This window comes from Anoplophora glabripennis, unplaced genomic scaffold (assembly GCF_000390285.2).
Source record: "Anoplophora glabripennis isolate ALB-LARVAE unplaced genomic scaffold, Agla_2.0 scaffold769, whole genome shotgun sequence".
NCBI lineage: Eukaryota > Metazoa > Arthropoda > Insecta > Coleoptera > Cerambycidae > Anoplophora > Anoplophora glabripennis.
Genome location: NW_019416853.1, coordinates 127027 through 149530, shown reverse-complemented (window position 1 = coordinate 149530; position 22504 = coordinate 127027). Strand labels below are relative to the sequence as shown.

The window sequence follows — 22504 nt, the reverse complement described above, 5'->3', positions numbered from 1 at the left end:
TTGACGGTTTGATCGTTTTTTGCACCTGTTTATTCGTTTTACTGCGGCGTCTTTGAAAATAACCAGATGGCATGACATAACATTCCTATTATTTGATAAGCTTTAGATTATTCAGTTATTAAATGTTTGAAATTATTTGTCTTTGTGGAAAACACTATTTAAAGAATATGGGGCCCTTAAGAAGTAGATTGTGATTAGGTAAATTTTACCTTTTTTTATTTTGTACAAATATACTTTAAATAAAATAACATTTCGGGCTACTAGAGAATAATTATTTTCAAAGGAAGAACTTCGACGACGGAAACTGGAAACCATATCCATCGAACGCAGACAGTACTGCCGAAAATCACTAGATGGATTTTGGATTTTGTTTTTTTCAATGTCCGGAAGGTTTTCCCAAAAAAAAACTACAAAAATTTCGAAAATTTTTCCCAGTTTTGAATTTTTTTTTTCATCAATTTAAATGTTATTTGCAGTGAAAATGTGAGAAAATGTCAAAACAATTTTTTTTTCATTTTATTTTAATCATGATTATGAAGTGTTTAAGCTCAAAAAACGTGATCCTTTAATTGTTTGACTGTTTGAAACAATGAAACGGTTCTCTAGATCGAGATGAAACTTCACAGGATTCTTCTGGGTATATCGAACTGTTAAAGTCATGCTTAACATTAGTCATTTCCTGAATATTTCTAATTTAGCCGTCAATTTTGCAAAAAACCATAAAATACCTTTTTTCCGGTTTTTTAAAATTCGTGTATAACTGTTTTTCCGAAAAGTTGCAGCAGCATGTTATAGAAAAATTCCAGTTTTCGAAACTTCCCTTCATTTCCCTGTATGACCATTTGTCGCCGAGATATCGATGATTGAAGACAAAAGGATCCTTTTCCATTAAAAGTCCGATATTTCGATGAAAAATGGTCCTATCAAAATTTAGAAAAAAGTAAATTGAAGCTGAATAAACAAGCTATCTGGTCCATCCGGCTTAGATGAAAAAATTTTTTTGTCGCGCTAAAAATTTGGACCGAAAAATCTAAGAGCTTCGAAATACTTTTTTCCCGATGCAACCATTTTTCACCTGTCTGTCAAAAATCACGGAAAAATTTCGGAAATTCTTTTGACCGTTTCATTTTTTGCATTAGTTTAGTCGACTGCATTTTATACATTTTTGGTATAATAATCTTTTGTATTAAATAATGCGTAATTCATTTATGTTTTAGTGTTGAGTTGGGTTGACTTATGTGTTGATTTGTTACTTTCCCAGGCGGTGTTTTTCTTTTAAGCGGCTTTAAGTTTAATATTCTAGTGTGTATTCCAGGAGAAAAAGGAGGATTACACGAAAAGTGAAATGGTAAACATATTAAAAACTTATTTTCTGTGCAAGAAATATTTCAAACGAATGAAAGTAAGGTGATGTATACCATGAAAACTAAGACCATCTAGCATGTTTGTTATTAATGAAACATGTAAACCTAAGGCATTTTTCGGAACGTTTGATGAATTTAATTCTGATCTGCACATTTTGTAAGATGTCCATCTCTTGATAAATGCACAATTTTTAGGCGGAAATAGTTTATCGATGAAAATATAAATGCCAAGGGCAAAAAGACCATAAAATATTTTTAATGAGGATATTTCTACCTCATATAAAAAATTCGAGAGTTCTGTGTATCACCGGCAACACTACAGAGTAAAGTCAGTGGTTCTCAACAAGTTTTCTAATAAAAATTCAAGCATATTTATTTTAAATTGTCTTTTTCATTAAGATTTTTGTTGCTATTAATTATATGTTCTTCACAGTTAATTGTAATTTAAGGCCCACCTCGTACATTTATTTTTTTAACAAAACAACATAAAATTTGTATCACGAAACGAGGGTATTTCTGACAGGAAAAAACTCGTATTGCTGTTGTTATTTTAATGATAGAAATGTATATTTATGTGGAAGATATTTTGTTTTCTCTGGGTGCTGCCCTCGCTGTCCATCCCGACTATCCGCCACTGCTGTTATTTACTTTCGCTTTTAGGGCAGCCCGTCGTCCCGTGTTTAATTGGCCCCAAAAGTTTGATTAACGACGAGACGATAATGGCAGCGCGCGCGGCGCGGGATTTCTATAGGCCCACATCGATTTTTCGAAATTTAATGAAACAGGTACGCCCGCGGTATCTTTAAAATTTTATTCGGTAATTTCCGCTCTAGCGTAGCGTTTTCAATATGCGATCCGGGGGATCGAAAAACGATGTAACGGTGACATTGCTTTATTGGAATTTTTCCCGAGACCAATAAATATCTGTGTTATAATGTTATAAATACTATATTTTGTAACAAGAGATGAAAATGCTGTTTTTTTTGTCTTCTTTGAGTCTTCATCTGGTGCTAATCAATTTCTGAATATCGAAGGATACGATTGCAAACAGGAAAAATGCTATTCGGACGCACCCTATATACAGGGTGTTACAAAATTCGCGGACATAGACTGTGGGATCATATTAAGTTAGATAAGGTGATAAAAAAGTGTCTTATGATTTTTCAATCAGGCCATTATTTTTCGAGATATAGCAGTATCAAATATCCAAGAATAATAAAAATATGTATTTATAAATTTCAATTTTCAATCATTGGATAAACAATTACGACAAACGAGTTACAAAAATTGTTCAAAATTTCCACCGTCTGCTGTTAAACATACTTAAGCACATTGTGCTACTGCTCTAATGGAGTTGCGTATCACCTCTGGTGTTATTTGCTGTATTGATTGAAATAGGCGGTTCTGCAATTCATTCAAATTTGCCACTGGTGTTCTGTATACCAACGTTTTTAAGAACCCCCAAAATAAAAAATCACATGGCATTGGGTCTGGAGAACGAGGTGTCCAAGCAAATGGGAACTGCTTCATCTGCACGATTATTTGAAGCTCCGAAAGCTACCAGCATATCATACTATTCACGATTTGAATAATTATGGTATATTATTTTACAGTTTGTATTGACAGGTACTTTTACTGTACTCTAACGATAACAAAGTATTGATAAATGCTTTCTGAATTGTCATTAATTGTTATAGAGCTGTCTGTTTCAAACAATACAACAAATAACGCCAGAGATGGTAGGTACGCAACTCCGTTCGAGCTGTAGCACAATGTGCTGAAGCATGTTTAGCAGCAGGTGGTGGAAATTTTGAACAATTCGTTTATTATTATTATTTTAGCAAATGATTAAAAATTGAAAATTTTTATTATTTATGGATATTTAAAACTGCCATATCTCGAAAAATATCGGTCCGGTCCGTGTCCGCGAATTTTGTAACACTCTGTATCTCGAAAATTTGACGATAGGAATTTTTCGGAAAAATATAGCCTAATTTCTGGTTTAAAATTTTTATCGATCTGTGTTATTTGCAGAACATGGTGCACTAATCATATACAGATAACTTTTCAATATTTTTTCGATCATTGGCGTATTTCATAAAGGAGTGAAACAGTCAAACCCATTGCAATATTTTATTAGAAAGTTTTATTATTTATTTAAACATATTTATTGGGAAGACTGATTTATTGTGCAACTTTTTTACCTCTTGTAATTTTTCGATAAAACCGATAGTTTTCTAGTAAAAAAAATTAGATGCGTCATCGTTCACTAAAGGGGTAATTGCGAAAATTTGTAAAAATAAAATAGGCGGATGTCATAACAAATAAATTGTTATTTATCATATTGATAAATTGACACTTTTTCTCAACCAATAATTAGTATCAATTGATTAATTTATTATCAGAATAATTATGGCAAATAATATTTATACCAATGACGAATATGTCGACATGCTCCAAGTGTTTTTCGAAACCAGAAAAAATAGTAACCCTGCAGTAAGATTATACCACCAAAGATATCCAAACCGACCGATTCACATAGACATTTTTAATCTGTCACATTTTGTAAGACAAGTTTTGCTTTTGTTCAATAAATACTGATCTCTAGATATTTGCTCTTACAAAGCACAGAAAGAAAAATTACTTGCTCTATTTAATTTTAGTTTTAATTTAATTTAAGATTTTACCTATATTTGAATATGTCTTTTACTTTGTAATTATTCAGCACCGTGTAATTGTATGTTTGTTAGCAATTTATTGGGCTGTCAGCCATATAAAGTAAATAAATGATGATAGCAATTCGATTCCAGGAGATTTTTCTGAAAACTTACGCTTAAAAGGGTTTTAATCGCTCGCACCATTCTGAATTCATTCACGAAAGAATAAGAAGGTAACTTTGCACAGAAAAACATTCTAATACCGAGGGAGATGCGCTTATATATTGCCCTGTTCCGAGCCACCCCGACTCCACTTTGACCAAGGTGAATGAAGTCATATTTCTTCCTTATCCCTTATTTTATGTATTCTTGTCACGGCGCATTACCGATGGCATACATTTTGAACTCCAATATATCTTAAAGTGACATGATTAAATTTGCCCTGCACTTCATATTTCTACAAATTCCTGCGGCTTCCTGCCACTGCCGAATAATAAGAAACGGCCCGTCTTACCTTCCTAGGCAAATAAACAAAAATAATTGTACATTATAAAACTATCCGCTAGTTTATCGACAAGGAAACATGACACCGTGCATGTTAAAAAGGTATTTTGGGTTAGTCTCACGAATTGCCGTCCCCGTTGTAGCTTATTATGAAAATTAATTTCAGATAATTAATGTTTTCGTTCAGCGCGTAATGTATTTATTACCCGCAATTGAACAATAACAAATGTAATCATCTGTAATATTGTTAGAGAGTTGGTAGATATTTATTTTATTATTATTTACTTTTAATCTAATTCGTTGATAAATTATTCATGCCCCTAAAATTAGACTGAGTCTCTATAGAAACTTTTGTATACAGGGTGTTTTAATGAAGTAGCAAAGATGGTACCAGTGAATGTAGAGCCAAAAATAAGAGCCTACTTCGTATCTCATCCATACTTTCCATAAAAAAAGAGTTCATAAGTTGTTTCAAAAAAACTTAAACAATTATTCTCATCGTTTGTTAGAATGCGAATTATATTTTACGTCACAACTTTTTGATATTAGAGTTTTGGGGCTCTTCTATTTTTTTTATTCCAGTAGATGTATGTTTAATTTATGCAGACAACTAAACAAAAACAATTAAAAAAGCGCCACAAATAAATAACTAGAATTTATGTTAGGTTTTTTTTTAACATACCGTGTATATTTTAATGATAGACTGCCATTTTCGAGCCTTTTCGAAGATGATAGCATAAAATCTAGCTTTCCACTGATAGTAGTAAATGTTATAAAATTTGGCTACATTAGTTTTACATTTTTAACTGCTCCGCATTCCGTGTTACATTAATACTTTTTTTTTCTTAATTTAACAGCAATATAAAAACACAATCTCTCACTTTCTACCTTCGAATGCGATTATATGTATAATTAGTAACTAATTCGTAATTATAAACAGCGACAGACAACACAAACCCAATATCACGTAATTTTTAATGGCTTGCCTCTGCACCAAAGAATTGCAGATATAATTTTCTACACCAATTAATTACAAAATAATTAGGGTTTTGCTAGTATAACGCTTTCTCGGTACTACGGAAGCGTTATTGATACTCATACAGTGTCTGTTATGTCGGCGTCCCCCTTTTAAAAAATTGACGCATAATTTTACGGGCATATGTCTTCAACACCTGTCCTACAACTAATCACCATTCTATTTACTCGCTTCGGTTCAGGTAGAAGGACCGTGGACCTAGACGTATTGCCCTTTTTGCTGCCCCCGTTCCGTTCGGTATGGAGCCTTGCGGAACACCTGTCTATGGAAACGGGGACACATGGTGCGGTTAAACCGCGTTTGTATTTAAATAGAGGCATATGCTCTCTGTAAACAATCTGTATCTTATGATACAAATTATTTTGACATATCATTTGACGTTTTATTAAATTTTCTAAATATTCGACTTTTTAAATGTACTGGTCTCATAATGCGGCGTTTAAAAATAAAGCAAGGTGCAGACGTTGAGTATACCATTAACAATGGGAGATTATAAGGGTCAATGGTCATCAATTACCCGGCGTTTAAAAGGTTGAGGCTATGGAACGGAATGGTTAGTCAAGCGCGACACACCTATGGACTCGACGAAATTTAATCAAAGGCCCTTCCTGACACCAGCGGCGGGGTTGCGGTCGCAAGACGAGGGGGGTTAATCTCAGATATAAAAAATAAGTCAGAATCATAAGTTTTTGTTTGCACATCTGTCCCAGTTCTTGGTCTAGCCAGTATTTAATCTAGTTACAAAAAAACTATTTGTTTTTATGATTTTCAATGACGCACACGTTTAAAATTATCTTCAGTAACGAAATTAAAATTCCTGGCATTTTGTGTACGTTGCCTCGACGGAGGTATTTCAATTTCAAAAAACGCGTTTAAATTCAAAGAGGTTCGACTATCCAGTCATGCAATAACAAAAAGATTAAAGCTAAAATTGCTTATTTCATGTCCTATAAAAACCTACCGTATTACCCAACAAACGATCTGTGTCAATTCTATGGTATTAGTCATTTTCAAAGCTTTCTATAATACCCATTTTAATGCGGTTTTTCGAAGAACTCGTCGGTAATAAAAACCTCTTTATACTCTGAGAATAGACGCTTGTAATTAGAATATCTGCTCCGATTCTATCCCCCTGTTTTTGCTATGCAAAGCAAACCACATTTTTATGTGTATAATACCGTTTACTTTCAACCTGCCTGATCTTAATGTCATTGTGTGAATTATTTCTAATAAGATCTACTAGGACCTTATAAATTTTTATCTACCTAATATGTAACACAGACAAATTGAAAATAAAACGAAAAAGAATTTTGACTGTGTTTGATACACGTATTACAATGTTTTTTATTTAGTTTACAATTTAATTTTTGTGTATATTCGAGTATCTCACGAATACACTGTTTATAAAGACTGGTTCTGCATATAAATGTTTTTATATTTGGATATGACGGTTTGTTCATTTCTACCCTACTTGGGGACCTTCCTTTGTTTATTTACGTTTCCTTCTGTTTTATTTATGATCTTTTATTTTTAAATGCTCAGCCGAGTATTTTATGGGCCTTTTTTCCCAGATTTATGCCGTACTTTCTCATACCATTTTCTTTCCCTTTCCAAAAGACTATTCGAAATGTTCTAAGGTAACGTGTGAATCTAAACTCGAATCAAAATTTCCCTTTCAACTTTGTATACGAGGTGTATCTGCGATATTCTTCTTTAAAATTTAACAGACCAGCATCACAAATGGTTAAAATAGTTCAAATAAAATGTATACGGAAATACTTTTTTCTAAATACAGTATGTTCAAAATTAACTTCATTATTTGCGGAGCAATTGAAAAAAGTTGAACCTTTATTGAAATATCTTGTAATTTGTTTGATAATAGAATAATAGTTATTCCTTTTTGAATAAAATCTAAAATGGCATCCATACCGCTTAGAAATTTATACCAACTAGGAATTTTCTTTTATACGAATTTGGAATTAAGTTTTCTAAAAGTTTTGCTTGTGTGAACACTAAAAGCGCAATTTAATCGACGAAAATTAAAAATATCTAAATTTACAAAAAATATGTTGGCCAAAAGATATTAGTTTTTATTTATTTTGACTACCTAAATGTAAATTTTCATATCGAAATAGTCTACATTAAAAAAATTAAGATATGTCGATTTTTTTTAATTCTACTTGGTCTCCTTATATATTTTTTAATTACAGTACAATTGTATCAGTATTTTAATATAGTAATTATTAACTCCTATAAAATTTTTAATAATTTTACCATAGAAATAATATTTGCTGATTTTGCGTTAGTAGAATTATTATTATTATTAGAATTTAGCTAATATATTTTTTAAAACATGTTTATTTTATTAACTTTTGGCTGATCTAAGTTGTATTATTTTGTACTCAGACAAGCAAAATTAATTACATGAAAAATTTTTTTCTGAAGTAAATTTCATGGCGCCCAATAACTTTCAATTAATCATGCTTTATGCTGTAACTCCATTTTTTGCGGAGCAATTGAAAAAAGTTAAACCTTTATTGAAATATCTTGTAATTTGTTTGATAATAGAATAATAGTTATTCCTTTTTGAATAAAATCCAAAATGGCATCCATACTACTTAGAAATTTAATTTACACCAACTAGGAATTTTCTTTTATTGGATTTTGGAAATAAGTATTTCTAAAAGTTTTGCTTATGTGAACCCTAAAATCGCAATTTAATCGACGAGAATTAAAAATAATATCTAAATTTTACAAAAAAATATGAGGGTTTGTTGGCCAAAACCTGTTAGTTTTCATTTATTTTGACTAAATATAAATTTACATATCGAAATAGTGGTGTTTCTTTTATTTTCTACTTGGTCTCCTTACATATTTTTTAATTAGAGTACAACTGTATCAGTATTTTTATATAGTAATTATTAACTCCTATAAAATTAATATTTGCTGATTTTGTGTTAGTAGAATTATTAGTTTTATTAGAATTTAGCTAATATATTTTTCAAAATATGTTTATTTTATTCAAATTTTTACTTTATGAAGTACCTGCGCAAGACATTAACAAATGATGATGATACAAGATATACTTATATAATTTTGGTGTTTATTTCAGGAATACGCAGTAGAGACATGTTTTTGTAAAGCTTTTGGTGCTCTTTCATAATAATGAGTCCAATTTTAGATAATTACGAATTTGATCTCCGAAATTACGTATTACGCGTTTTTTTAATAAACGGAGAATTTTTGGATTTTTTTAATTTATATCACTATATTCAAGTTTGGCCAAATATTTTAAGTATTCCCTGTAAAATAATGCTGTAGTTCTGACCACAATTTTGCTTTATTTAACACTTCTTGTTCAGAACTATTTTATGACATTTTACGAAATATTTTCAGTTATTGAAGAGAGAACTTCGTTGTTTCAAATGCTCTTAGAAGGACTAAAAACCTTTTAAACTCGTAAGTTTTGAATATTTCCCTCTCTAGCTTCAATAACTGGCTTCCAAAAATAAACCCGATCTCCGCATCTGTCACTTAACAATTCGAAACGTCGATCACTCATCGAAACGACTACCATAACCACTATCATTACTAACAACGTGATATTTACTTCGGACTCGGCGCACATCTCGATGCACTTCATCTCGCACTCCATGGGTGACTTCGATGACGGATATCAGTTGGCACACGGGGTACTCTGTGAACTTACGCGCGATACCGACAACTGGCAACGGTGCTGGGCGACGAACGGTTCGCGAGCGACTGACACTGACAGCGGCACGAGGGTTGCGCGAACGCCTGGCGCGGTGTGCCGGAGTCGCCGGTGCGATACTCAAAACAGTCGAGCGCGAGGTGTACAGGGCGGTCCTCGAAAGGTGGGCGTAGGAGTTGATATGTGACTTTCGCACCTGTTTTATCAGGTGTTACTAGTTTTTTAATCAAAATAAGAACGAAACATTTATTGTAACGTGTACAGGGTGTCAAGTCTAATCCGATGACGTGGTAATCCAATTTTTTCCAATGTTTTTCAAAAAATAAGAAACGTACTCTTCAAACGAAGCACCCTAATATATGATTCGTAACCACAGTTACGTCAAAATCTGTCGTTTACAATATTAGACCAAAATGTGGAAAAAATAGTTTATCTGCTTCCACTATAGTAAACAGACTAATACATTGTTTTTAAGGAGGTAAGTGGATTTTACCGTAGAAGTGGAAGTTGCTATGGACAACGCATATTTTATGAACAAATAAATAGAAATATTTGATGAACATTATATTTTATTAATCATTATGAATGAATATTTATAGTAATAGTACAGTTATTACATTTAGTAACATTTATAAAATCTGGATAATTATTCCCCTCGCGTTTACTAATTGTTTACTTTTTCTCAAAATGATTTGACGGCTCCATTTCAATCATCGGAGGTTCAATATTATCTGACTGATCTATTAAAACAACATGATGCAACGTACTATTAGAACCTAGAGTTGAAGTGTCATTGTAAAGAATCCTTTTGGCCATTTCATTTTTGTTACTTAAACTGTCAACAACATAAACTTTCTGCAATTGTGGCTGATTTCCACCCACCATGTCTCTTGATTGCTAATACGTCAACTCCTGTATTAGCCAGTAACGTTGCCGATGTTCTTCGGAATGAATAGCCTGTATATGTTTCAGGATGTTCTAGTTTCAAAAACTGTGCAATCTTATTAGGATTCATAGAAAGAGTATTCTTGCCGACTGGTTGGTTGTACGAGGGCGGGTCAATAAGTCCGTGACTCTTTTAATTTCCCGCCTCTTAATTGAAATGGCAACGCTGCTTCTGTTAACAGGCAACTGTCAGTTGACTCCTATCTAATATTGAACAAGCTGCGTCATTTAGTTTGTGTTTGGCAGCCGTTGATAGCAGACTACCGCGCGTTTTGACAAGAAAATGGAAAAAGTGAATTTCGTGTGCTCATTAAGCATTATTTTTTGCGGAAAAAAATCATCACTCAAACCAAGGCTAAGCTTGATAAATATTATGGGGACTCTGCACCATCCATTTCCATGGTAAAGAAGTGGTTTGCTGAATTTCGATGTGGCCGTACAAGCACGGAAGATGCCAAACGTTCTGGACGCCCAGTTGAGGTCTCTACATCCCAAACAATTGAAAAAAATTCACGATTTCGTTTTAGCCGATCGGAGATTGAAAGTGAGAGAGATTGTGGACGCCATAGGCATCTCACATGGCTCACCAGTATTTTTGTTCTGGCACCATTCTTTGAAATTTCTATATGTTCGTCCGTAGTGCACTTTCGACTTCTCGAGCAATAAAAATTCGCAGGCAGCATTTGCTGCACCTTCTATTTGAAAATCACTCATTTAGAAATAATAATTCAAATCCAACAAAATTGTAAGTTTTATGTAGCTTTGTTTATAAACAACTTAGAAACGACAAAATCCAAACAAACAAAGCGACTTTGCAAGATTTCGAGTAATGTCAAAATGAATTGATTAAGAAATATCAAAAAATAAAACCTAATCTTTATTTCATGAACCATAAAGAACTGTTGGAGCGGATAAAATGTTATACACCACGCAGCAGTTAAGTATAATTTACCAGCCTTGGACTCGCTCCGCTCGGGCGCAAAATCGTCCTCAACTGGTAAATAATACTTACCTCGCTCTTGGTGTATGTTTCTAATATGTTTGTGCTGCAGAGGGTCCATTTGTATATTCTATTTCGTACACCCTGTAGATAAAATCGTAAATTTAAGAATATTTTATGTAGGCAATATACTTAAACCTTTTTCGTTGCAAAATAAAATTGAAGAACGTATTTTTTTATGGATGCCAGTCTAAATACTGACTGAAATAATTCAAAGTGTTTCTTAGACCGCCTTGTATCAACCAAGCCCATTGTTTTAGGGCTCTAGGGCGGGCGCTCCGTTGCCGGATGTAAAGAGCTTTGCGTCTAATATAATTTTAATTTTATGAAAGCATATCGCTGTTGGTATAATGTTATGTGTTGCGTCGTACACTGCTAATGTGTCCCTGCTGTGTAGCATGACGTACGGCATCTCTTCAGAGCCACTTACGTTTTCTGTATATGAGGCTTTTAAGACAGAAGAGATATTGAACAAAACACGCAAGGGGTGTTAGTAACTTATTTGTCCGATGAGAGAATAATACACCGCCTCTCCTTCACACAAATTGTGGTCTTCTGGTATTAAATAGTCTACAGTGAAGATACAAGATTAACTATTTTTTTTTGTCTGTAGAGCCTGAAACTATAAAGGAAATACGGCAACTACGTTTGATGGAAAGTGGTTATGTGGATTGTGAAGCTCTCGAACCGGTCTCGGTTATTTCCGGGATGAGTCGAGTCGAACATGTGTTAAGAGATAAGAGCAGCAGCTCATAGCAGATGCGGAAAGATAGGAAACGGATAAATTATTATCGGATGACAATTTATAGGAAAAAGTATGATCGGAATTGAACGTATATAGGAAGCTACCCCTTCGTTCGGTGGTGTTACTTATCATATGCGCAGTTGGGTTATGAAGATAAACCCTCCACTATGTGGCTATATATTCGAGATAGAGATATACAAATCAAGGTATTTCACAGTAAATGTCGTATATTTTACAAAAGAAGTCTATAAATTTCTATCCATTCGTTGGAATGAATTTTCGTATTTACCTCAAAAACTGCTAAAGAATAAAGGTATTTTTAGACATGTATTTTATAATTTAGCGTGTATCATGGGAGATTAATATCATTCTCTAAAAAAAAGTAATTCTGGCTTATCTTTTCCGCGATCTCATTCGACATAGGTATACTTTCATAGCCCGAAATAATTAAATTAAAGTGTAATTGCACTGCAAAGTCAATACTTTCAAAACACAAGGTTTTAATACTTTGAAAAAATTATACATTTATACGCTGAAAGTAACAGGAAACGTTGAATACAATCAGCGTTACGAAAAAAACCCTTGGATGGATAATCTGTCATAAGATGTCATTAAAACTTCTTTCACATTTAATTACTTTTAATTTTATTCAAACACTTATCGCCTTATAAATTAAAATGAGTCTTAATGCGGACGCAAAATTTGCAATTCATCGCCGTATTTCGTCGGGCGCGTAGCATTGGCTGTGGCATCAAACGACGCGGACGGATTACCTTAAATCTATATAATCAAACGAGTGTTTATCCCGCGCAAATTGAACGAAAATACTAGGAAAATGAACGTCTCTATTACTTTCGTTTGCTTCTTGGGATGTCGGAAGTAATAACGGGTATTTGAGGTGAAAACGAATTCCGCAAAGCAAAAGTATCCTGCAAGAGATTGCACTGGAAAGGTTAGAGAATTTTTGAATTGCGCAATTGCTAATACGGTTTTTCAGACAAGTAATGACCCGGAGACAATTTCTACTAAAAATAATAATATGAAGGGACTATCAGACACTGAATTATTAATATGTGTTATTTTGTTAATAAGGTGTTTCGTTTTTGCTTATTTTATTTAGTTTTTTTATATATATATTATATTCTATTTCTAACTGTTATTATTATTCTAAGAATCTTTAATTTGTATATTTTTATTCATTGTTGTTACCGCGTAAAATTGGTGGTTTTCAACGCCTCTATTGGTGACGACTCGAAATAATGGATTTGAATGGTGACTCTCTTTGAACCCATACGCTCTCTTGTGTTCGCTATTATACCGCTATCCAAAACCTCTGGTTTCAAGGTAAGAAAACCACCGATCGCATTTTGTTTATGTTTCATATTCTCAGTTATTTTTCGTGCCGACAATTAGAATCATATGCCAGTAATAATAAAAAAAATGCAGTCCATTTTAAAACATAAGGTAAACTTAGGAATTGATAGAACGACAAAAAATAATAACATTTTTCGAAATCGACTACATCATTTTCAAAAAACAATGTTTTGCATTAAGTTTTTGAGGGTGCTAAATATGTCAGAGATTTCGTAAAAAATGCTTTATTTCTTTATCATTTATTTCGGAAAAGGTTCGCTGTAATGACATTTGCACTTCACTGGATTTTCCAATCAACTGAAACTATACCAGAGATCCAGGGTACTATTAATGATATTGATCCCAGATATTATCCATCATGTAAAATTATAACACAGTTGCAATACACATTCCACAGATATGACTAAAGTTAGGTTTAATTTTTGTAACTTCAACCTCCTGCCATTTCCAAGAAAAAAATTATTGAAACTGTAGTATTTGCTACTGAAATCCGATTTTAGTATTAACATTTTTACGATAGTGTTTACATTAGTTTTTCAAGTGACATAAATGGCTTACATGTATAGTGCTCGGAGTTGATGGATATCGTTTTAATTTATAGCAAGACAATATTTGAGTCATGGTGAAGCATTTGTGTTATGGTAAAGCAAAATAACATTTGTGTTAGTTCGTAAAAGCTGGCTTTGGAGTAAAAATATTGAAATTGGTGTTAAATGGTTATTTTTTATTCAAGTTTACAAAATATCAATTTTGTGTTCATGAAGTGAAAATATTTTTGTATGCGCAGCGAAAATTGCTTCAAACTGCTTGGATTTGCATAGAACTTTGAAAAAAAATTGTTAAATATTGTGATAATTGTAGCACTGATAAGAACATGGTTGATAAAAATTTAAATATTGGAAATTACCGTTTTTGCGATAGTGTTTACAGTAGTTTTTCAAGTGTCAAAATTTGTATAGCAACTCTGTGTTGATAGATATCGTTTTAATTTATGGTGAAGAAAAACAACATTTGTGTTAGTTCGTATAAACTGGACAAAATGGGTTCAAATATATCTATAGGACGGCGGACAAAATTTTGAACAGTTGCAACATCACGAATGTCAAATTATTTTATTATTTAAAACCACAACTTAATTAATTTATTAATTGATTATAACAATAGCGGCAAAAGCAGTTGAATTTGCTGATATGAAGTAGGTATTACAAAATTTGATCTATTTCTTTCCTTGGGAAAGAAATTCTTTAAATTTTTTTGTCCGTTCATTTTTTATTACACTTCCAGTGCCGTACAGAGGTGTATTTTTAAATCATTTTCGAACTGCCCTTTTCGATTTCTTTTACAAAATTATATTTGTAAGAGGCCCCTATTCAAAAATTTTTTTGGATAAGTTCTGAATCACCCTGTATAATACATACTCAAAATAGTTCCTAATATTACATATTTTTTAATTAGGTACATATGTTGGAATTTTTAGTCACTATGTCACTTTCTTTTTTAATATTTTGAGTTGAAAATGTAAAAAATATTGTTTCATTGTTAGGAATAAACATGTTCTGGTTTTCTTTGTATTTTAGTGTAACGATAGTTACAAAAAAATTCAATTAAGGAGTAGGTACTGTATTTTTTAAAAGAAAGTTCTTTTTATTTGTAAACATAACAGTCATACTTGTATTTTCCAACTTTATTTTGTGCGAAAATGTACACAGAGTTTTTCCGCGTCGAAAAAGTTTAGCGGCAAAACCACCGAAATAATTACCAACTCACCCTCCGGCTCTCTTGTTTGTTTTCCGTCTAGGAATTTTTGCGACGCATAATGCAGATCCGGCGCGGGATACAGAAATACGTACGAAACGTTTGAAAACTCCCGGCTTTATCTACATTGAATGCCCTCATTAATATAAATGACCCGGAATGAACCGGCGGTTTGAGTTCTAGCTACCCCCTTGAGTCGAACCCTTTCCATTATGAGATATAACGTTTCAAATATGCATTGCGAGCACTTGGCTGTATCAAAGCCTTGGCGCGGCAGGTGGCTTTCAGCCTCGACTGCGCGATCTCGGTCAAAAAGCTACGTCGTTAAGTTATGTGTGCTTTCAGGGTAATGGGCACCGATGACATGCACTACGGTAATAATACATTGTTGGTTCGGTTACCGAATATTCCCTATTTGTGGTATACAACGACTCTGCGGACTAACAGCTCCTTGAGAAGTTTTCAGTCGATTATAAGTCAACTGGCTTCTATCCAGATCCTATATTGACACGTCTACAATTTCAAATACCGCTGTTTGCCTTGAACTTTGAACTACAACAATTTAATCGTAATTACGAGTTGAGAACTCAGTTGGCTACTAAATTTCTGCGTCGTGGTCACCAACGTAGTGAGGATTATTCTAAATGATAAACATTAACTACAAAATAATTTAATGTTGTATAAAATCTTATGCATATTTATGGTAATAATTATTCATGTAGCTTTCAACAATACAAAAACTACGACGAACGTAGGTTTTAGTCTCCAAAATAGGAATCAATAAGGAGGTTTATGATTTTTCAATATCATCTAATGTTAATTTGCAAAGCTCTTCACGATAGACTAGGCGGTATCTGTTTTGGTTTGGGTGAAGAGTAAAAAAATGTTTGTAATAAATTTTTTTACAAAATACAAATAGTTACAAATCGAATGAATCATGATTATTGTAAAAATCGAAAAACTCGCCAAAAATGGGGTTAAAAAACATTACTTTTTATGTTTTTTTTTTGGGTCTTTAAGTTGGGTATAGGACCTTCATACTTGGCTCAAGAAAAGTTCATGTTATGTCGAATCATCACACTAAATTTCATCAAAATCGATTCAATAGATTTTGCATAATAATTTTTTAATCCAGATTTTGAAAAAAAAATTGCAAATTTTCAAAATTTTGCACAGCAAAAACCAAGGCCCTTAGATACTTGAAAATTTAATCACATATAGAAAGGCTCTCAAGCTTTCAAACGCTTTTTGAAAAATTCGAATCCGTCAATTAGGAGAGCTCTGGTGCTTGTTTAAACGTTGGTCGAATTTTTGTACTTATAAACAATTAGAATAACTTTGTGAATATTCAATCAAATCAAATTTTTTAAAGTAGGTGTTAAAAGTTATTGGAAAGACGCTTCTTAAAAAAAAACAGATCGATTGGTCAATTAGTTACGTAGTTATAGCCGATCAAAGTTAACCGTCATTTACACTAAATGTACTTGGACATCCGGGCTAATTTTTCGAATACCTTTGGTATACCGAGTACTTACCAGATCTAAGTTTGCAATACCTTTTTTCATTGGCAACCTACTTTAAAACGCGTTTAAAGTTATTTATGCAAGCGAGAAATTCAAGAAAATCGTACGGGTAGTGGTGGTGAGGGAAGCAGAGAGCGCGGCCGCTTCGGCCTGCTCGAAATTGAATAGGTGAGTTCAAAACCGCGACGCGCTTAAACATTTTTAGAGGTCCGATTTTAATGATTTTTTTTTAAATCGATGTCTGACGATTTAAAAAATACAATTAGCGTATTTTCAATTGTCTATCGTTAATTGGTGTTTCAACAGTCCGATAATTATTTATCTTTAAACTTCCTTTAATTATCAACTTTATTTTTTATCAAAGATCAAAAACAAATTTATTTAAATATTCTAAAATTGTTTAAACAATTATTTTCAAAATATGTCGACAATTAGTAATTAATTATTAATTTAATCGTCATTTCTTTTGCGATTAAAGTATAATTCAAATATTATTTACTGTTTAAAATATAAGCAAATGAGAAATTAACTCATTATATTACAAAAATACAAAATTATAGTACAAAAATTCGACCAATGTTTAAACAAGCGCCAGAGCTCTCCTAATTGACGGATTCGAATTTTTCAAAAAGCGTTTGAAAGCTTGAGAGCCCTTCTATATGTGATTAAATTTTCAAGTATCTAGGGGTTTTTGCTATGCAAAATTTAGAAAATTTGGTAATTTTTTTTCAAAATCTGGATCACAAAATTATTATGCAAAATTTATAGAACCGATTTTGATAAAATTTGGTGTGATGATTCTACATAACATGAACTTTTCTCGAGAAAAGTATGAAGGTCCTATACCCAACTTAAAAATTCGCTAAAAAGTAATGTTTTTTTAACCCCATTTTTGGCGATTTTTTCGATTTTTACAATAATAATCATGATCCATTCGATTTGTAACTAGTCATATTTTATAAAATTTAATTACAAACATTTTTTTCCTCTTCCATTTTCGCCTAAAATCAACTCTTGAAAAGATACATAATGAAATAGGAAGAAAAATATGACATTTTTCGATTTTTTTAACATATTGTGCCGCCAAAAGTTAAGCCCACGTTTTATGCTCATAGAAAGATTTTAATTTCTAGTGATATTTTAAAGCCAAAAAGCTAAAAATCTCCGTGGATATACGATTCAGCCAAATATGGACTATTTGAAACAGGTACCGTCTGGACTACGAGGGCATGCTCCAAATAAACCAAAAATTGATGCAACTTTTATCATTAGATGTTTGGTGTTTGGAACTTCATTCAAAAATGTATTAATTAGTTTGCTAGTAAATATTTTCGATTGTTTTGGCTTATATCCTACACTTTCGTTTTAAAAACACTATTAGCTTGCAATACTTGCTTATATCCACGTTGTCTTGATTTGCAAACTAGCTTTTATCATAGAAAAATTAGAACGAAACAGTGTTTACGCCTTCCATAACTTACATTTTTCTTTGAAGTAAGCCAAAAGTATATTTTCAGTGAAGTAGTCTGCTACTCTCTTCATTTTACACCATTCAATAGTATGTTTTTTATATGCTATATCATATTGTTGCCGCGATTTCTGGGGCCACAGATCTAAAGCTGACCTATTTGCGGCTTCTTCAACACCAGATGGAATAATAATACTTTCATTTCCCGTATTTTCTTCAAAATTCAATTTTTTTAGCCACAAAGTTTGCAATATTTAAGGACAGCTTCAATTGTAGTTACTAATAAACACTAAACAACTTACAACTGTTTTACTTAGTTACCCTTTATCCAGTACTCACAAAATAAAATGTCACTTTTAACAATTGTATCATAAACAACTATTCCGAACATTACACAAGTTTATTTATTTTTATTTATATAATAGCATTGACGATTTTATTATTTGTTTAAAGAGATATGGTCGATTAAATAGAAAACAAACTTTAGCACAACTGTTAAATGTATTTTTTAAACGTCGTTTTTTTTTCATATATATTCTCCTCATTGTTATTGTTCCGCCGAGATTTTAATCTTGAATAGAAAGTAGAAGGCTGCTCTAAAAGTAAACTTGATTGCGGTTTTGGATGAAAAAATGTTTTGTTTGAAGTAGTGAAAATAAATATAGGAAGACATGGCTTGTTTGTTTAATGTCCGGAACAAATCGTTTCTCACTTGTTTTTGTTAAAAAAATACGCGCGGGTGAGAAAATTCGTTCCGCTGCAAAGTTTTAACACAATGGGAGAAATAAATGTCGCATATTGACTTACAGCGGGGACATTCAGGTGTTGGGTTAGGTTTATTTATTTCGATGAAGCAACTATAAAAGATTTAATAATATACAAAAAATCAGAAGCATATATTTAAGGACATGCAGGGACAAAAACTGCACCAAATTAGAAATTAAAATTTTTTTAATGCAGTACCCTCTCTTTGAAATAGAATATATGGGCCACTTTTGTTTAAACTAGGAAGAAAAATAGAAAAATCATTACAGTCCTAGTATGTGATCGCTGCGAGGAGATGGCGCTGTTTCGAGTGCTCTTGGCGCCCTTCGTGGAACAGGTATACAAACTCGCACAGAGAGAGAACTCTAAAAAGGGCGACGAAAGGGGACGCGCGTGTTACACGAGACCTGTCTCCGGCTGCAAAGACGGGTAAACAAATATCCAGCCTTTGTAGTGCTTGTCTGCCTTCTTTCTATATCCACTTCTTCCTTTATTGGACACGCTGGCTTCTGTCGAACATGACTCACGGATTTGGATTACGCCCTCGAAATCGGGCTTCCATTGTGCGCCGATAGTGTTTCGCGACTGTTTTACGTGCGAGAATTTCACGACATTTTCGTAATCCCCCTATTATTGGATGTGGATTGGTTTGTGCGAAATCTCATATTTCGTTTCGGATTAATTTGGAACAACGTAAATTGCATACTGAATACAAGACGTGATGAACTTCACGAAATTATTCTTTTTTTCGAAATAACAAGAAACAAGAACAGTTTTTCTAAATAAATTTAGATAGAAGTCAATTATTTAAGAACTTCTACACATACGGTCATCAGCAAAAAGACGGTAGTTATCTACATGTACCTATATTAAGAAAAGTTAGCTATGGCTGTCAGAATTAGAAAAAAATTGAGAGGGATAAGTTATTTGACATTGGGAAGATTTTTTTACATTTTGGAATTTTGGAATTTTGTTCCATTGAGTGAAAAAAATTGAGTCCAAAACGAAAAAAACAAGAGCATTAAATTACCTTTGACAATCTGTATTGTTCTTTTTCAGATATTAATTTGTTCGTTATTTACAAAATTCCAAAGTTAAAAAGTCAAATCGAAAAACAACAATTTTCAGGCTTGATTACATGGAAACGGCTTGTCTGCCGAAAATTTTCAATCAGACCTTTTTTGTAGGACATTCAATTTTCTCCAAAAATATATGTAGATATTTTTTTTACCTCGATGGTTCCGCAGTTTTGACGCAAGAATGGGATCAGGAGTAAAAATTAGAAACTAGTAATGATAGACCTCTTAAAACTAATATTAGGGCTCAAACCCTCACGATATTTTTTTTCGTCATTCTTAATGATATTCTCGATATATCTTACAAAACAAAAATAGTCGATTTTTTTTCTCACTATAGTTTTATAGTGACACTAGTCACTATAGTTTTTTAAATTCTACCCTTTAGGGTTTTCCACAAATACTTCGGCTCAGTGTCATTTTGCATAGTGAAGAACTGTCTGCATATGGAAGTTCCTAACTGGATTTTAATGGTTTCCGATGCTAGACCTAAAGAGCGGCAATTGGCAAGTCAACTCGATCCAAACTGTAAAGAACAGACAACATTTTTCATAGGGACTTTGTGGCAATTCAACGTGATCACACTTCGGACTTTGTCATGCGTCAGCCACATCTGAAATACTTGGGAGGGTAATTGTACGTAGTATGCCTAGGAAAATGTGTATATCTTGTCGATATTACAGTATTTGGCAAGAATTTTGAGGATCATTTAAAGACTGTCCAGGGAGTATTCGTATTTCAAAAGTTGAGAGAAGCTAGACTGAAGTTAAGTCCCAAGAAGTGCATGCTCTCCCACATCTTATTCCTTCTTGTGAATCGAAGACCGACACAGAGAAAACTGAAACCATCTGGAAAGACCAGTACCTAAAGACCAACTGAATAAGTTGGTCTCGAGGGAAATCTTTTCAGACCAAGGACGGAATCTGAAATATTTTGAAACATTTGCCATCTTCAAAACCAAAACCACACCTCAGAAGTCAGAAGGAATGGTCAAGAGGATCAATCGACCTACTGAAAATTTTCTGAGAATTGCCTTCAACCAGAAATAGATCAACTGTGACACCTGCCTTCCTCTATTTCTATTGGTCTATAGAGTGGCAATACAACTAAACCAGTGATATAACGACAGCCAATGTGATTTTAGACCCAGAATTATCTTAGACAATAGATACTATTGCGAATCTACGAGAACATCAAGACAGTAAGCGTAGATAAGATCTCAGCCGTCTGAAAGACAGAACAAAAGTTGATTCATAAAGAGGCAACAGAAAATTTGCAGGTAGAAGCAACATATTGAAGTCCTTGTGTCTGTGTCAACAGGTTTCAGGAGAATGCAAAACTGTTGTATAGCATGTACAGGACCAATAGCAGATCACCAAAATTACAGACTCTATGAAGGTCCTTATACGACAAGGTTAAACGATGTAGTGTACCTACTAGATTCAGAAGAATTTCCTGTCCAGGATGAAGATTGTTCATGTAGATTGGTTGACGCCTTACCAAGAGGACCATGCGGATAATGGAATAACCTGATCTGGATGATCGGTTCTAAGGGGGGGGGCGCAATGTTATGGAAGCTCACCTTCTTTGTTAATTACTTAGTTAAGTTTTTGTATGTTAATTTACCAATTTTCAATACCTCTATTTTGACATTGTAGTATTTCGCTTTTGCTTTTTCAACACTGATTTCGTTCAAGGACCTAATTGAGAAATCAACAAGGTAAATGATCTTCTACCAATATGTACTGTATCGAAAAAAAAAACCTATGGGTGTAGACTAAAATAGTGAAATTGGGAAATAAATGTCGTAAAGTAGATATTTAAGGAATGTTTGGTATAAATTGTAAGCTAGACGATCACAGTTTATGTGTAAATTTAACCGTTCGAACCGCCCCAGAAGGGTTCGCGTCGGCATAAAACGCCATAAAACTACTTTTTCGAAATAAATGTGACATTATTAATTCATAACTGGCCACCACAGGGAGCCGATAAAACATTACTTTCTGACAAACTAGCGAGAGGAGAGTAACAGGAGTGGACAAGCAGCACGCATGTCGTGTAGAACGCGATGTTGTCAGGCGGCGGCAAAGGCGCCATGACGAAGGTATAACTGCCGTGAAATGCTGGTTGGCCATTCATATTTAATGCGGCTTGCCCCTCAAGTCATGGAATGAATATTTTAGCAGCAGCAGCAAGGAATGGGTCTCCTCTGACAGACTCTATATTATGGTACGTTTTCGTTCGGAACTGGCTCACCTTATCTCGCCACGTTTAAGCAATATACGGCCGGGCATTCCGCTCGGATATAACTGAATTCTAAAAGTCCCCTTAATATTTAATCGGCCGGCGAAAAATTGTCGGTAAAAACGGGCGCGGTTGTATCGGACGTACGTGTTAACGGGACTCGTATCGGTTTCGAGGAGCAATTCGGGTTTAAGACCAAGCAGGGGAGACAGTTGTAGTGGGAGGCGTAGATAGTATCGTATAAATATTTAAAGAGACTGTCACACAAAGTTTTATTTTCATAGTAAGGAACACTTTACATAAAAATATATCGCGATTCAAGCCTCAATCAGTCGC

General features: G+C 33.4%; 1 protein-coding gene across 1 annotated transcript in view; it reads right to left on the bottom strand.

The window, feature by feature from the left end:
* Positions 1–9285, bottom strand: part of LOC108913322 (U1 small nuclear ribonucleoprotein A) — a 55524-nt gene extending 46239 nt beyond the window's left edge. The window contains exon 1 of the mRNA XM_018718855.2: positions 9172–9285. Coding sequence (XP_018574371.1) covers positions 9172–9216 — 45 coding nt within the window. The 5' untranslated portion in view covers positions 9217–9285. The remainder of the gene's footprint in view (positions 1–9171) is intronic.
* Between the last annotated feature and the right edge of the window lie 13219 nt (positions 9286–22504).